Source organism: Humulus lupulus, chromosome 1, assembly GCF_963169125.1.
Source record: "Humulus lupulus chromosome 1, drHumLupu1.1, whole genome shotgun sequence".
Classification (NCBI taxonomy): domain Eukaryota; kingdom Viridiplantae; phylum Streptophyta; class Magnoliopsida; order Rosales; family Cannabaceae; genus Humulus; species Humulus lupulus.
Window position 1 is genome coordinate 206,521,633 of NC_084793.1, and position 18,186 is coordinate 206,539,818.

Here is an 18,186-nt window from a genome sequence, read left to right on the forward strand (position 1 = left end):
CCATAGTTTGGTCAATGCAATTCCAAAATTTTCCAAAAGAGCATAAAGGAAATTACGCGCATTTGGTCGTCCACCTTGGAAAGAGTAAAGAGAGAAAAATAAAATATGGTAGACTTTTAGTTCAACGCGCGTACAGACTACGGTTTGATGAATCCATTTCTTCTTATTTAAACTCATTTCTTAGTGTTGTGTTTTGCCCACGAAACTTTTCAAAGCTTGAAAAGATACTGAGAAAGCTAATTAAACCTGTCTGTCATCCTTATCATTCTTTAATAATGATTTTTCTCAGATTATTACTCTTCATTGGCTTTGTATTTGTTACTTCTGAAGCTCAACAAAGGCAATCAAACATAAGTCCTGAGTCTTCTCTAAAACCGGATGGCAACTCCTCTTGGTTATCAAAATCAGGCCTCTTTGGCTTTGGATTTTACAAGCAAGGTAATGGCTTCTCAGTGGGGATATTTGTAGCTGGAATTCCCCTAAAGACTGTAGTATGGACAGCGAACCGGGATTCTCCACCAGTCAGCAAAAATGCCACTTTGGCATTCACAAGTGAAGGCAGGCTTGTCTTGCGATCATCACAAGGAGTAGAAAACATAGGAGATCCTGTTCAATCAGGTTCTTCAGCTTCCATGATGGACTCAGGCAATTTTGTGGTCTTTAATTCCAATAAGGAGATAATATGGCAGAGCTTCGATCACCCCACTGATACCCTTTTACCCAGTCAACGTCTCCTACCTAATCATGAGCTCATTTCAAGTGCTTCAGAATCCAACCATGCATCTGGAATGTTTAAGCTCATCATGCAACTTGATGGAAACCTTGTTCAGTACCCTTTAAAGAGTATTCCACTAACTCCTGACGACTCTTACTACAATACTGGTACATTTAATAGTGGTAATAATGTTACTCTAACTTTTGATTCTGATCATGTATTTCTCTACTTGATGAACTCTACTGGTGTAAATTTTAGGAATGTAACAAACGATGCATATTATAAAAAAGACACAATCTTTCTTATGCGAGTTGATTGGGATGGGATATTTCGTTTGTATTCATATAATCTAAAGCAGAGTGATGATAATTGGTCAACTGAGTGGAGTTCTACTAATGACAAGTGTGCTGCCAAAGGTTTATGTGCATTAAATGGATTTTGCATCCAGAATGATCAAAAAGCAAGTTGTGAATGTCTTCCGGGGTTTGAAAGAGTCAACGAGGGAAACTGGTCTTCAGGCTGCGAGAAAAACTTTATTGCAGACAGTTGTGGGAACAATAACAGAAGTCTCAATTACACCATGCAAGAAATTCCTAACACCACTTGGGAAGACAATTCAATTTCGATTTTGTCACCATTAGATAGAGAAGGTTGCATTAAAGCTTGTATGAATGATTGCAACTGCGAAGCTGCATTTTATGATGCTGGAAATTGCAAAAAGCAGGCGCTTCCCTTACGACAAGGAAGAAGATCGAGTGAGTCTTCAAATATAGCTTTCATCAAGGTATACACATCCCAAATCACTACAGAAGTGTTTGTTTCGAAAAAGATTTTGAAAAAAGTTCGGTCTGATATTCTTATTACCAGTGTCTTTCTTGCGTCTTTTGGTTTGATTATTTTGGTAATTTCACTAATCGCTTTATACAAAAGTCGTTTCTGGGAATATAAAAAGATTACTACTAGGAGTGACGATATTGAGTCGATTGGTGATGAAGTTTCCTTAAGATCATTTACTTATGAAGAACTAGAGAGATTTACAGATTGTTTCAAGGAAGAAATTGGTAAAGGGTCGTTTGGGACAGTGTATAAAGGTATCATTTCAAGTAGCCAAAAGTTAGTAGCCGTGAAAAGACTAGACAAAGTGTTGGAGGAAGGTGAAAGAGAGTTTCAGAATGAGATGAAAGCCATAGGGAGGACACACCACAAGAACCTTGTTCGTTTACTGGGATATTGCCATGAAGGACGAAACAGGCTTTTGGTGTATGAGTACATGAGTAATGGGTCACTTGCAGATATTCTCTTTAAACCAGAAAACAATCCCAGATGGGAAGAGCGATTGCAAATCACGTGCGAGATTGCGAGAGGAGTTCTTTATCTCCATGAAGAGTGTGTGACACAAACCATCCACTGTGACATCAAACCTCAAAACATACTCATGGATGAGAATAGGAGTGCCAAGATTTCTGACTTCGGATTGGCAAAGTTGCTGAACCCAGACCAAACCAGAACCTTTACTGGGATTAGAGGAACAAGAGGGTACGTGGCTCCCGAGTGGCACAGGAGACTTCCTATTACAGCGAAAGCCGACGTCTACAGCTTTGGAATTGTTCTGTTGGAGATCATATGCTGCAGAAGGAACGTGATGTGGGATCTTCCTGAGAAAGAAGCTGTATTGGAAGAATGGGTCTATACTTGTTTTGAGAATGGTGAACTCGTAAATTTGGTGGAAAGTGAAGAGATAGACAAGAGAGAATTAGAGAGAATGGTGAAAGTTGCACTTTGGTGCATCCAGGAGGATCCGTCACTCCGTCCTTCAATGAAGAAAGTTCTGCTTATGTTGGAAGGAACTGTTGATATTCCCATTCCTCCTAGTCCAGAATTTTTTTAACTTTAGCTTTGTACTGGTAAACCATTGAAATTTTTACGTATTTAGTTTTATTTTATGTTCTCTGTCGTTTTTGGCATTAATAAAACAAAATAAATCAAATGTTTTGAGTAACCGATATTGAGATTTTCCAGATTTGGTTCTTTATTTTTTCAACCAACTTTTATAATTCAGAATTGTCGTTTAGATTAATTGTTAAAACGCTACTCTCTTTTTTCTTTCTTGAGTATGATTTCTTATTGGATTGTTAAATACAAGACTTTAATGAAGTTTCACTCTAGGTTGCTTTTTTTTCTTCCTTCGAGTTGATTAGAATATATATAGGCCTGTTTGGTAAAAAATTTATTTTTGAATTTTTTAAACACAAAAATAGAAATATAATTTTATTTTTGTTTCTTTATTTTTAAAAAATAAAAATATGTTTGGTAACTATTTTTAATTTTTGTTTTTAAAAACAAAAAATAATAAACGCGTTTGATAACTTTTATTTTTATTTTTTGTTTAACAATATAAGATGTTGGTTTGAAGAAGAGAATAAAAAAATAAAAGAAAAATTGAAAACTGTTTAAAAAAAATTTGAAAGTGAAAAAATTCTATTTTTAAAATTTAATAAATTTTAATTAAAATTTAAAAAAATAATAAATAAAAATAGAGTTACCAAACACATTTTATATTTAATTTTTAAATTTTTAATTAATTAAATAAAAAATTATTTTTTTAAGTGTTACCAAACAACACGGTAATAAGAGACTTTTGTTTTGTTGTTTTTATTCTTTTGTTGATAATATTTTAAGAATAAGACGTTTGGTTTTTGAGTATGATGACTTGATTTGCTACCACTCTTCCTTTTATAAAGTATTGCTAAAGGGCACTCGAGGTGCCAACATGAAATGAAGTGTTATACCATTGGGAAAATCTTATGTGCTGGCGTTAAAAACGCCCTTACCCAACTGGCGTTTTCAAAATCTTCTGTGTGTTATTGGTAAGTTGACACTTGGTAATAGGTTTAAGTGAAGCAATTGTGGCTGATTGGTACACTGATACGTGTTATTGGTAAAAGTATAATAACCGTTTTCAACATGAGAATGGGTTCTTTTGTTGTTTTTGTCACGTTTTTAATAGAAAAAAAAGTTAGAGTTACAAACATTTTTACACGCATTTATATTATGGGAGTCAGGTGAGTTTATTAGAGAAAGATGGATAATTTAAAAAAAAAATACCACTGAGTGAGTGAACCTGGTGTGCAATCGGGCAGATGAAGATGAAGTGGAGTTGCGCTGTGATCTTTGTATCCGACAACAAGAGGACAATTTTTTCCCTCTACAGTCCATGATATACTGTTGATTCCGAGGTTTTATTTCTTAATTGATTGGGTGGGTGTAGGTAAAGTGTTTGTTGATTTGTTTAGTTAAACTTTTGTAAATATTTAAGTTAGATTGGAACTGGTTACCGAATCATTATTTGGATTGTATAGTGCTCTTTGTAACCGACAACCAGATGATAATTATTTCTCCCAATAAAATAAAAAACAAGCTTTTAAAAACATAAGAAACGACAGTAGGGTAAGGGCGTATTTAATGCCTGAACATAAGAAATTTCCTATACCATTAATTATTGGTGTAATTCAATTTTGGGTCCACATATTTTAATTTAATAAGTAATATTGGAAAGAGATTTACTAAGGGGGACCACTAGTGCCAAATAGCACAAGGAATTGACATACTGTAATTGGTGTAATCCACTGTTGGATCCCACATATTTGAATTTAATAAGTATTATGGGGTATCACTAACCAATCGTATGATATCACCTCATGTGTTGTTAGACACCTTAAGGTGTCAAATAGCAACAAAATTGTGAACCACTCCTAAGGGGTTAACTCATATGGCGACATTTTATTTTAAGAAGAAAAAAAACACTAAACTTTTTTGTTTGAAACATCATGTATAAGTCATTTAGGTACATGCACTCTTTTCTTGTTAGATCAACTTATTGTTTTTTTATGAACTCAAATTTTATAACCATGCTTAATTAATTTGATCTTTTTTCTTATAAATTTTTCCACAAAATTGGTAATTTGTTAAGAAAAAAATATAAACTATTGGAATTTCTAACTAATATAACTAGATACAATCTCATATAAAGTTAAATTGGCTTCTTCGATCAACCAAAATGTCTATGATCGCCCAAGATCCATTCGCTGACAACGCCTAGCTCCCTCAACCCCGGGATGCATCTTTTTTGACATATTCTTCTTCTTGGCTTTTTGTAGTTTGATCTAGCTGTTTTATATCTAATTTTTTAGTTTCAAATCTTTTTTTTTCCTTAGATTTTAGTTAAATAATGGGTTACCATCACACCATTACCATTATATTTTCTAATATGTGTTCATTTTTTAAGTAACTGCTTAATTAACCATATTACTGAAACTATGGATAACTAACCATGCAATGTGAAATTTGTAACATGTTACTCATATAATTGTAAATATGGGTAACCAGTTACAATGCAATCTGAAATTAAGAAAAATGGTAGTTTATGTGTTGGTAACCCTTATATTAGTTTGTTGCTTAACTTAAAAAAAAGCAGATTTGAAAAAAAATAATCAAGAACATACATTAAAATATCCATTGAAAAATAAAAATGAAAACATAAACTCATATCTCAAACAATCTAGAACAACAATCACTACTACAAATATAGGCTTTCTCTACGGTTTTTTGTCAACAATAAACAAAAAGCGCGGAGAAAGGGTTTGAAAGAGTCGAAAAATTTATAATTAATGTCTGCGCCCTACTTTATTGAATTTTTAAAAAAACGCAGGGAAAAGTTTGAAGTGGGACACTTTTATCTGCGGTTTTGGGTATAATCTTTTCTCCGCAGTTCTATACTCAAAACCGTAGAGAAAAGTGCCTTCCCTCTTCCTACATCAACCCGAGACCCTACTCTTCCCTCTCATATTGAATTTTTTATTTTCCCAGAGAGGCACACAACGCTCCACCACCGTCCCCAGCCACAGGTAAGCCCCATTTTGTCCATTTTTTTGTTTTTTGTTTTATTTTCTTGCATATTAAAGCTTGAAATCATGTAAATATACTTAATCTTGATTTATTTTAAAGTTTTAGTGTAAAAATGAAGAAATATTGAGTGGGTTTAATGGGGGTTTCAATGTATGTTTATATGGTTATTTTCAAAGTTTTTTCTAACATTTTTGAAAGTTTATATAGGATTAGAATACATTTTCATTGTTTAAAACATGTTTTGATCACTAAAACTTGATTTATTAATGTATATTTCGGTTTTAGGGTATTTTTTGTATTATTTTATTTATAATAATGTTGTTTACATAATTTTTTATATTAAAATATTATTGCTTACATAATTTTGTATATTATTTAGGTAATGGTTTTTTTAAAGTGTATTTTTGTTAATTGTATTATTTTAGGATCAATTCAATTACCATATATTTACTAATGTTTAAATTTTTAATGTAGGAAATATTTGTTTGAGTGTGAGGTTTGTTGAAATTGTTGAAGATTAATTTTGAAAGTGAGTAATAATTACTACTTAATTTTTTTTTATATTTACAAACTATTGTTAGAGGAGTTTGAATATATTAGATATTCATCCGTAGTGAAGTAGGTTCTGAGATAAAATTGTGTGCTGCAGAGAAAACAGATGGTTGATAATATGCGTGTCTTAGTGAAGTAGGTTCTACGAATTATGTGTGTCCTGCGGTGACTTATGGTTGAGAACATGCATGTTGTTTGTTATATGTTTTGTTTGATGTGAATTTATAGGTAGATAACTTGGGATATGCTATAAATACAGAGGAAACTCTGCCCAAATTTTTTTGAAAATATTAATTGAACATGTTTTATAAGTTAATATATGTAATAATTATGTTTTTGTTTATGTTGAAATTGTAAATACATATGAATTTTGGATATGTTATAGAAATAAATGAGACTCTACCAATTTCATTTTATAATTTATTAATTGAACATAATTTTTTCAATTACAATATTAATTTTCTTTTCATTATTGACTTAGGAATTAGGTAGATATTATCATTATGGATAAGTCATGGATTCTTGAGAATAGAGAAACACAACAATTTCAAGACGGATTCAACCAATTTTTAGAATTTTGCCAAAAAAATTGTAGTGATCCAGAAAGAATTCATTGTCCATGTATAGATTGTGGTAATGGATCAAAAGGAAATATTACCATGATAAAAATTCATGTATTTTGTCGGGGATTTGATACAGGTTATCGTACATGGTATTGGCATGGGGAATCATTGAAAAATAATAATCCATATCCATTCGGGAAGCGAGGGATTGATGATTTGGGTTATAGTAATTTTGACGATCATCCTATGGAATTGCTCGATGAAGCACAAGAAGAGTTTGTTGATGATCCTTTAAAATTCGATAAATTGGTTAGAGATGCAGATAAACCATTATTCAATGGTTGTCTGAAACAAAGATTACCAACGATGGTAAAATTTTACAACATAAAAGCAGAAAATGGAGTTAGCGATAAATTTTTTAGTCAATTTTTAGCTGCTTTTAAAGAGATTTTTCCATCAGATAATTGCTTCCATGAGTCTATGTATGAAGTGAAGAAAACTTTAAATTGCATAGGCTTGAAGTATGAGAAGATCCATGTGTTATATTATTTTATAATATAATATTTTAGATTAAATAAATGTGACATAAAGTGTCACACATTGTAACATATAATAGAGAGTTACATTATTTGGATATATGTGAAATATCCAAACATGTAACATATTTGGTGTTACAAATTCATCACAAATTTGTAACTCCTAAATATCACCCATTATTGTGTAGATTTGTTGTTACACAATATTGAGATGAATTTCTTAAAGTCATATGAGAAATGGCTGATAGAGATGTGATTTTAACTCCCATATTGTGTATGAAAGGTACAAAATCAAGTGGGAATAAATTGGAACGTTTTGAAAAAAACTTAAAAAATTGTTTCAGGCGCCGCGGCCCTAGTGGCTGACAGCTTCATACAATTTCGGTTTTTATTCAATTTTGAACGATTCCAACAGCCATGTAACTCCCAAATCTCTATTTTAATTCCATAAAACACCCAATTAATCATTGGTAACAGCCATGGGGGTTGGTGAAATTTGAAATTCAAAGGATGTCTCTAAACTCTATAAATAGGAGCCTAATGCTCACTTGTAAGACACAACATTTCTATCCATTAGAGCACTTGTAACACCTTGAGGCTTGATAATTCTAGAAAGCTTTTCCAATATCTGAGAGAGATCCCTTAGTGCTTGAGTTAGGGGGAAATAAGCTCTTGGACAAAGGTTTTAAACCTTGTTCAAGTTGGTGATCCCCAACCCTCTTCACTTAGGTTGTGTAAGTGAGAGTTTTCTATTTTTCTCTTTATTCTATTGTTCTTCTTCTTATTCTCTTGTTCTATTTACTTGTATATTTTGTTTAAGAGTTGTAATATTTTCATTTGATCCAAACACTTTATATTATTTGTAACCTTTTGCTTTGAATTGTATTTTACTATTCTCTTCTTCTTCATCATCTTCTTCATCATCTTCTTCATTTCCTTTGTTTTATTTGTATTTTCAGTTATAGAGTTGTAACACTTTATTTAATCAACCTTGTCCATTGTAATATTTTGCATAGAGTTGTAACATTATCTTACCATTTCCATTGAGGCAATACATATTTTCCTAACATTCAAAAGCTTATCCCTTTTTTGTTTCAATGGAAGGGGAGACAATTAAGATCATGAACCAAGACCTAGTGAGATTGGATAGGTTTGATGGATCCAATTTTACTAGGTGGCAAGACAAGGTGAGGTTTCTTTTAACCACTCTCAAAATCGCCTACATCCTTGAGTCTTCTTTGGCACCTCTAGCCGAGCCATCCGACAATGACACTCCCGAGGAGGTGGAGAAGAGAAGGAAGAGGGATGAGGACAATCTCCTTTGTAGGGGTCATATCCTCAACGCCCTATCCGATAGGCTCTATGACCTATACACTGAGACCAAATCGGCCAAGGAGATATGGGATGCACTTGATAAAAAGTTTAAGACGGAAGAGGAAGGTACCAAAAAGTTTTTGATATCTCAATACTTTGATTTCAAATTTTTTGGTGATAAACCTATTCTTCCTCAAATTCATGAATTGCAAATTATTGTTAATAAATTGAAAGTGTTAAAGATTGAGCTTCCCGAGGCCTTTCAAGTTGGTGCTATAGTGGCTAAATTACCACCAACTTGGAAGAGCTATAGGAAAAGAATCCTTCATAAAAATGAGGATTATTCTTTGGAGGAGATCCAAAAACATATTCGAATCGAAGAGGAATCAATATGTAGAGATAAACTTGTGGAGGGGTCTAATGGAGAGACTTCCAAAGCAAATGCAGTGTCACAACCAAAACATCCAAAAAACAAAGGGAAAAAGGGTAATGAGAAACCTTTGGGTCCAAAAACCAACCCAAACAAGTTTAAGGGAGAGAAAGGTCCTTGCTTTGTGTGTGGGAAAAAGGGTCACTATGCTAGAGAGTGTAGACATAGAAAAGACCAACAAGGACCTAAGGTGAACGCAACTCAAGAGGAAAACATAGTTGCTACCCTTAGTGAGGTGAATGCAGTCCAAGGCAAGGTGAAATGGTGGTGGTATGACACATGTGCCACCGTCCATGTCACCTATGACAAATCATTGTTCAAGACCTTTGAAGAGTCAAAGGGCAACCATGAGATACAAATGGGCAATGAGGGTAAATCCAAGGTACTTGGCAAATGTACTATTGATGTCTACTTCACCTCCACAAAGAAAGTTACATTAGTGAATGTACTTTATGTTCCCGAAATGAGTAGAAACTTGGTAAGTGGTGATTTGCTTGGCAAGCCCGGCATTAAAGCCGTTTTTGAATCCGGTAAACTTATACTTACCAAATCAAATGTATTTTTGGGAAAGGGGTACTCTTGTGAGGGTATGGTTAAATTGTGCACCAATGATGTAACTTTCAAAGTTATCAATAAAAATGCTAATTCCACCTATATTGTTGAATATGATTCATTATTTTTGTGGCATCTTAGACTATCGCATATAGGTTTTTCAACCATGAAAAGAGTAGTAAAATGTGGTATGATTGCATGCAATATTAAAAACTATGGTAAATGTGAAACATGTGTTAAGGCTAAAATGATTAAGAAACCATTTCCTAGTGTAGAAAGATCATCTAATTTACTAGATTTAATCCATAGTGATCTTTGTGAATTAAATGGTGTTTTAACTAGAGGTGGCAAAAGGTATTTTCTTACTTTTATAGATGATTTTAGTAGATATACCTATGTGTTTCTTTTAAAGCATAAAGATGAGACTTTTGATGCTTTTAAATTGTATAAATTAGAAGTTGAAAATCAACTAAATAAAAAAATTAAGGTGCTAAGAAGTGATAGAGGAGGAGAGTACTTCTCTAATGAATTCAATACATTTTGTGAAGAAAATGGTATAATTCATGAGTACACTGCACCTTATACACCACAACACAATGGTGTTGCCGAAAGGAAAAATAGGACTTATCTAGAGATGATAAATTCTATGCTGGTGTTTTCTAAGTTGAACTTCAACTTATGGGGTGAAGCACTTTTAACCGCTTGTCACATTCTTAATCGAATACCGATGAAGAAAAATGAGATATCTCCATATGAGTTATGGAAAGGAAGAAAACCCAACATAGGGTACTTCAAAGTGTGGGGGTGTCTTGCATATTGCAAGAAAAACGAACCTAATAGAACAAAATTAGGTTCAAGAGCCATAAAGTGTGCTTTTTTTGGTTATGCCAACAATAGTAAAGCTTATAGGCTATTAGACTTAGAGTCTAATATTCTGATTGAATCTAGAGAAGTTGAATTCTTTGAGAATATGTTATGTGACAACAATTCTCAAGCTTCAACATCTCTAAAGGAGAATTTGTTATATGAGAACATTTCTCAAGCTTCTACATCCAAAGTTGATTCTCAAGAGGAGAATTCTCAAAAGGATGTAAAGAAACCCTTTGAACCTAGAAGAAGTCAAAGACTTAAAAATCATAAAATTCTAGTAGTGGATGTGATAGATTCTCAACGAATTTCATTCTACATGGTAGAAGGAAATAGAGAGGAAGTCATTAGGAAAATTCCTATTGTACTTCTCGTTGAGGATGATCCTAAGACTTATAGAGAAGCTATGCAATCGAGAGATAGTGCATTTTGGAAAGAAGTCATCAATGATGAGATGGATTCCATTCTTTCCAATAACACTTGGGAATTGGTAGATCTCCCATCGAGGTCAAAGCCAATTGGGTGTAAGTGGGTATTTAAGAGAAAATACCACACTGACGGCACTATCCAAACCTTTAAAGCTAGATTAGTAGCTAAAGGGTTTAGGCAAAAAGAGGGTATCGATTATTTCGATACCTATGCGCCTGTTGCAAGAACAACTTCTATAAGAATTTTGTTCACTTTAGCTTCTATACACAACTTGTATGTTCATCAAATGGATGTCAAAACGGCATTCCTTAATGGTGATCTCAATGAGGAGGTCTATATGGAACAACCCGAAGGGTTTGTCCTACCAAAATATGAACATAAAGTTTGTAGACTTGTAAAATCCTTATATGGATTGAAACAAGCTCCTAAGCAATGGCATGAGAAATTTGATCAAGCCATTATGTCTAATGGGTTTAGACATAACAATGGAGATAAGTGTTTGTATTCCAAAACTTGTAAGGGATATGTGATCATTGTTTGCTTATATGTGGATGACATGCTTATTCTAAGTAATAGCATGAAAGGGATAGAAGAAACGAAGAGGTTTCTATCATCAACCTTCATGATGAAAGATCTTGGAGAAGTTGATACCATACTCGGTATCAAAGTAAAGAAACACAGTGGGGGTTTTGCGCTAGGGCAAGCCCACTACGTTGAGAAAGTATTGAACAAATTTAACCATCTCAAGGTTAAAGATGCCAATACTCCATTCGATCATAGTGTAAAACTAGAGAAGAATGAAGGAAGAGCGGTGGCTCAATTGGAGTACGCTAGTGCTATAGGGAGTCTAATGTACGCTGCCCATTGTACTAGACTTGATATAGCATTTGCGGTAAGTAAACTTAGTAGGTTTACAAGTAATCCAAGTGTGGATCACTGGAAGGCAATTGGAAGAGTCCTAGGTTATCTCAAGAAAACCAAAGGACTAAGTCTTCACTACTCCAAATTTCCTTCGATATTAGAAGGATATACAGATGCAAGTTGGATATCCAATCTTGGGGACAACTTATCCATAACTGGTTGGGTATTTACACTTGGTGGAGGTGCAATTTCTTGGGGCTCCAAGAAACAAACCTGTATATCTCATTCCACTATGGAAGCAGAGTTCATAGCTCTAGCTGCTACCGAAAAAGAGGTCGAATGGTTAAGGGATCTGTTGATAGAGATTCCCCTAATCAAAGATAATGTATCTACTATATCGATACATTGTGATAGCCAAGCGACATTGGCTAGAGCATACAGCGGAGTGTATAATGGGAAGTCTAGACATATTAGTCTAAGAGATGGATATGTAAGAGAATTGATTCAAAGAGGAGTCATCTCAATATCCTATGTGAGAACAAGTGAAAATCTGGCGGATCCTTTCACTGAGCCACTAACGAGGGATTTAGTGGCTGCATCATCTCGAGGGATGGGACTTAAACTCCCTAAAGACATTCACGGTTGATGGTAACCTATCTTAACACTAGTTATTCAACTAGTGTTAGGTTCAATAGGTAATAACAAGTCAATCAAGTGAATATTAGTTGTACTCAAAACAAGTCCCATCTGAGATATTGAGTACTTGTGTGTTACCAAGTGGAGGGTTAAAACCGAAAGGTTTTTTAATAGAATTTAGTCTTGTAAAGACAAGTATTTTTGGTAACAATTCTACCTATATGGACCTAGGGGTGGTGCCGCCTCTCATGAGAATTGGGAGTATTCTCAAGAACGTCCATGAATGGAAAGTGCACATGGCCATTAACGATGCAAAGCGAGACATAGAGGTCTCAAGTGAACATCGCAAAGGTGTGTGTATTATCACCGATTTGTCATCATGAAAAGATGGTTCAATGCCTAGTGCAACCAAATTTTCGACAAATTTTGTGATAATTACACTACAGTAAAGTTCAAGTTGAAAAACACTTTACTTTATGCATCAATGCAATGACTCCTATAAGAGAGAGTGTTAGAGAATATATATTATTGCTCAATGGAATTATGGAAAAACCAAATACAACTCTATGCAAAAATACAATGGACAAGATAATATTGATTAAATAAGTATTACAACTCAATTGCTCAAAATACAAGTAAATAAAAAGATGTAGAAGAAGAAGATTACAAACTCAATACTATAATAATACAAGTAAATAAGAAGAACAAAAGAATGAAAACACAAACATACTCTCACACAACCAAAGTGTAGAGTAGTGGGGATCACCAACTTGAACAAGGTTCAAGACTTTTGTCCAAAAGCTTATTTCCCCATATTCTCTAAGCACTAAGGGATCTCTCAAGGAAATAGCTCTCTGGAATTATCAAGCCTCAAGGTGTATTTTCAGCCAAGTACTTTATGGATGAAAAAATGGTGTGTCTTACAAGTGGGCATTAGGCTCCTATTTATAGAGTTTTGAGACACCCTTTGAATTTCAAATTCCACCAACCCCCATGCCTGTTACCAATGATTAATTGGATGTTTTATGGAATTAAAATAGAGATTTGGGAGTTACTTGGCTGTTGGAAACGTTCAAAATTGGATAAAAACCGAAGTTGGAAAATGCTGTCAGCCGCTCAAGCCACGGCCTGAAAAACACGAGCCGCGGCCTAAGGTGTGTTTTTGCCTATTTTTGCCTCTTAGGCCGCGGCCTGAAAAACATAGGCAGCGGCCTAAGTCATTTTTTCAGCAACCAATTTTCCAAATTTTCCAAAACGTTCCAAATTCATTCCCACTTGATTTTGTAACTTCCATACACATTATGGGAGTTAAAATCACATCTCTAATAGCCATATCTCTTATATGGCTTTAAGAAATTCAAATCAAAATGTGTAATATCAAATCTACACATTATTGGTTAATATTTGGGAGTTACAAGTTTGTAACTCCAAAATATGTCACATTTGGGCACATACATGTGTCCAATTTTGTGACTCTCAATAATATGTTACAAGGTGTGACAAATCACATTTGTGTGACAAATCACATTATGTCACATTATTTAATCTAACATTATATTATTTAAAATAATATAGCAGAGCGTTCTTATTTAATCAAGTGGGGGATATGTTATATTTTTAAATATAATGATTGATTAAATAAGTGTTACAATAGATGACTATTTAATCTAGTGGGGGAATGTTATATTATTTTATAATATAATGTTTTAGATTAAATAAATGTGACATAGAGCGTCACACATTGTAACATATAATAGAGAGTTACAATATTTGGATATATGTGAAATATCCAAACATGTAACATATTTGATGTTACAAATTTATCACAAATTTGTAACTCCTAAATATCACCCATTATTGTGTAGATTTGTTGTTACACAATATTGAGATGAATTTCTTAAAGCCATATGAGAAATGGCTGATAGAGATATGATTTTAACTCCCATATTGTGTATGGAAGTTACAAAATCAAGTGGGAATAAATTGGAACGTTTTGAAAAAAAACTTAAAAAATTGGTTGCTGAAAATGACCAAGGGTCGCGGCGCTTGAAACAAGCGCCGCGGCCCTAGTGGCTGACAGCTTCATACAATTTTGGTTTTTATCCAATTTTGAACGATTCCAACAAGCAAGTAACTCCTAAATCTCTATTTGAATTCCATAAAACACCCAATTAATCATTGGTAACATCCATGGGGGTTGGTTGAATTTGAAATTCAAAGGGTGTCTCTAAACTCTATAAATAGGAGCCTAATGCTCACTTGTAAGACACAACATTTCTATCCATTAGAGCACTTGGCTAGAAACTCCTTGAGGCTTGATAATTCCAGAAAGCTTTTCCAATATCTGAGAGAGATCCCTTAGTGCTTAAGTTAGGGGGAAATAAGCTTTTGGACAAAGGTTTTAAACCTTGTTCAAGTTGGTGATCCCCAACCCTCTTCACTTAGGTTGTGTAAGTGAGAGTTTACTTGTGTTTCTATTCTTCTCTTTATTCTATTGTTCTTCTTCTTATTCTCTTGTTCTATTTACTTGTATAGTTTTTTTAAGAGTTGTAATCTTTTCATTTGGTCCAAACACTTTATTTTATTTGTAACCTTTTGCTTTGAATTGTATTTTACTATTCTCTTCTTCTTCATCATCTTCTTCATTTCCTTTGTTTTATTTGTATTTTCAGTTATAGAGTTGTAACACTTTATTTAATCAACCTTGTCCATTGTAATATTTTGCATAGAGTTGTAACATTATCTTACCATTTCCATTGAGTCAATACTTATTTTCCTAACACCATGCATGTCCAAACGATTGTGTGTTATATCGAAAAGAGTATGCAGACATGGACACTTGCCAAAAATGTGATTCACCCCGCTACAAACCTAACAAGAGTAAGGAGATTAGGAAACTTATTCCTCAGAAAGTGATGTGGTACTTGCCTTTGATTCCACAGCTTAAGCGATTATATCAAAGTGCAAAACAATCTTAATACTTTATATGGCATGAGACTAGGCGAGTGAAAGATGGTAAACTTTGACATCCTACAGATTCGCAGGCTTGGAAAAAAGTTAATAACTTAAATCCTGAATCAAAAACTGAAGCAAGACATCTTCGTCTAGGTCTAGCTGCCGATGGTGTAAATCCACATAAATCTCTAAGTAGTAGGCATAGTTCGTGGCCTGTCTTCTTTGTTATGTACAATCTTCCTCCGTGGTTAGTGGTGAGAAGAAAGTTTTTGATGCTCACGTCAATGATTTCAGGCCAAAAACAACCGGGACACGATATAGATGTTTATTTGGCACCATTAATTGATGATTTGAAAGATTTGTATAAAAATTGTGTTGAGGCATATGACGGTTTTAAGAAAGAAGTCTTTAACTTAAAAGCTTTTTTGTTGTGGACTGTTAATGATTTCTCAGCTTATGGTAATTTATCAGGGTTAAGCACAAAAGGTTACTAGGGATGTCTAATGTGTTGCACTAACACAAGGGTTATTCGTCTGTTGAATGGGCACAAAATTTTTTATATGGGTCATAGACGATATTTGCCCCTAAATCATCTTATAGGGAAAAGAAAGCATATGATGGTGATAAAGAACAAGGCGTTGCTCCTTTGCCACTTTTGGGGCAACAAATTCTTAAAGAAGTAGAGAAAATTGATTTCAAGTATGGAAAAATGCAGAAAAACCAAAAAGTAAATGAATGTTTCCAAAGGAAATCAATTTTTTCGTCTCCCTTACTGGAAAGATTTACTTGTTCGACATTGTTTGAATGTCATGGATATAGAAAAAAATGTGTGCGAAAGTATTATAGGTACATTACTTGATATTCCCGGTAAAACTAAGGATGGTTTAACTAGTCGTTTAGATCTTGTTGAAATGGGTATACGAACTGATTTAGCACCTGAACAGAAAGGTAAACACACATTTTTACCTCCTGCTTGTTTCACGTTGTCCAGAGAAGAGAAAAAAGTTGTATGTAAATCATTTGTAGAGATGAAAGAGCCTGATGGCTATTCATCCAACATTCGAAACTTGGTATCCATGGGAGATTTGAAGCTGATGGGTATGAAATCACATGACTGTCATATGTCAATGCAACAATTACTTCTGATTTCTATTTGGTCAGTATTACCGAAAAAAGTTTGAGATTGTTTGACGAATGTTTGCATATTCTTCAATCATTTATGCGGAAAAGAATTAAAAATGAAAAAATTGAATGCATTGCATTGTAAGATAGTGGAAACTCTATGCAACCTTGAAATGTTTTTTCCGCCATCCTTCTTTGACATTATGATACATTTAATGGTTCATCTAGTAAGGGAAGCCAAGTTGTATGGACCAGTTTGGGCGAGATGGATGTATCCATTTGAAAGAAGTATGAAGGTGTTGAAAAGTTATTTGTGTAATCATTATTTTCCTGAAGCTAGTATGGTTGCATGTTATATATCGAAAGAGGCAGTATAATTTTGCTCAGAATACATGAGTGGGGTTAAGGCAATCGGAATCAGCAAACCACGAAATAACTCAGATGGAGTTGATAAAGGACTATGAAGGAACGGAATAGTGATCACCGTGTCTAGGGAAGAATTAGATCAAGCTCAATTAGTTGTGTTGCAAAATAGTCCTCAGATTCAATCATATATAATGTAAGTAGATAATATATTTCAATCATATATATTAGAGTAGTGATTTTTTTTTGTTGTTTAAACTTTTTGTTATTTCTTTTATGTTTCAGTGATCACATAGAGTTATTACAGTCGATGATTCCAAACAAGGTTAAATATAAACAAAAATGGGTTATAGATGAGCATAATAAAAAGTTTTGCCAGTGGTTGAAGAATACAATTTTGACGAAGTTGGGAGAAAAAAATCATGGACTGTTGACTAAGTTGAAGCGCATATCTCTGGGAGAAAGCATTGATGTAATAAAGCACCAAGCTTACATTGTCGAAGTGAAACGATTTCATACTAAGTCAAGAGATGATGCTCGGCTGGTTCAAAATAGTGGAGTAAGTGTAGTTGCAGAAGCTATACATTTTGCCAGTGCAAAAGATAATAACCCAATTTCAGGCACAATGACATACTACGGGATTGTTGAAGAAATATGGGAGCTAGATTATTCATTATTTCGTATTCCTCTTCTTAAATGTTCTTGGGTAGACAACAATACTGGCGTTAAAACTGACGAACTTGGATTCACTCTGGTTGATTTAAGTAAGAAGGGAAGCAAGAATGATCATTTTATCATGGTTGCTCAAGCAAAACAATTGTTTTATATACTTGATCCAGTTAATGATAAATGGTCCATCGTTTTATCCGTTCTTGAGCCGAAGTTCTCAGAAAAAGAAGATTACGATGAAAATTATTATTTATATCATGACTGTTTCATTGTTGGACAACCGATACATGAACAAGTTGAGAATATTCAGGATAATGATAATGATAGCGATACCGATGATCGTGATTATCTTAGAAACGATATCGAAGAAGGAATATGGGTCGATTGTGAATCGACCAAAAATAAAATAAGAAAAAGAAGAAAACATGTTTAGTAAGTTATATAATTCATTAATACTTGTGATTATTTATTTTTATAATGCATTAACACTTGTTATTATTAATTTGTGTGTTGCAGATGGCGGATAAAAGAGATGACAAAGACAAACATCAGGTTCGTGGTAAAACAAGAATGAGTTACATGACCCAACAAAAAGCCAAAGGAATCAAGAAAAATCTTGAATGGAACGATTTGGGACAACCAATAGGTGATGTGTATACAAACATGATATCATATCTTGGATCTAGAGTACGAGCCACGATTTCTATCAACTCAGGT

The 18,186-nt window shown here is 33.8% G+C and overlaps 1 protein-coding gene across 1 annotated transcript; it reads left to right on the forward strand.

Annotated features, from left to right (window-relative positions):
* Window positions 1–213: 213 nt before the first annotated feature.
* Window positions 214–2,720, forward strand: LOC133802818 (G-type lectin S-receptor-like serine/threonine-protein kinase LECRK1). Its single transcript, XM_062241036.1, has one exon. The coding sequence runs from the start codon at window positions 276–278 to the stop codon at window positions 2,601–2,603; it is 2,328 nt and encodes a 775-aa protein (XP_062097020.1). The 5' UTR covers window positions 214–275; the 3' UTR covers window positions 2,604–2,720.
* The last annotated feature ends 15,466 nt before the right edge of the window (window positions 2,721–18,186 follow it).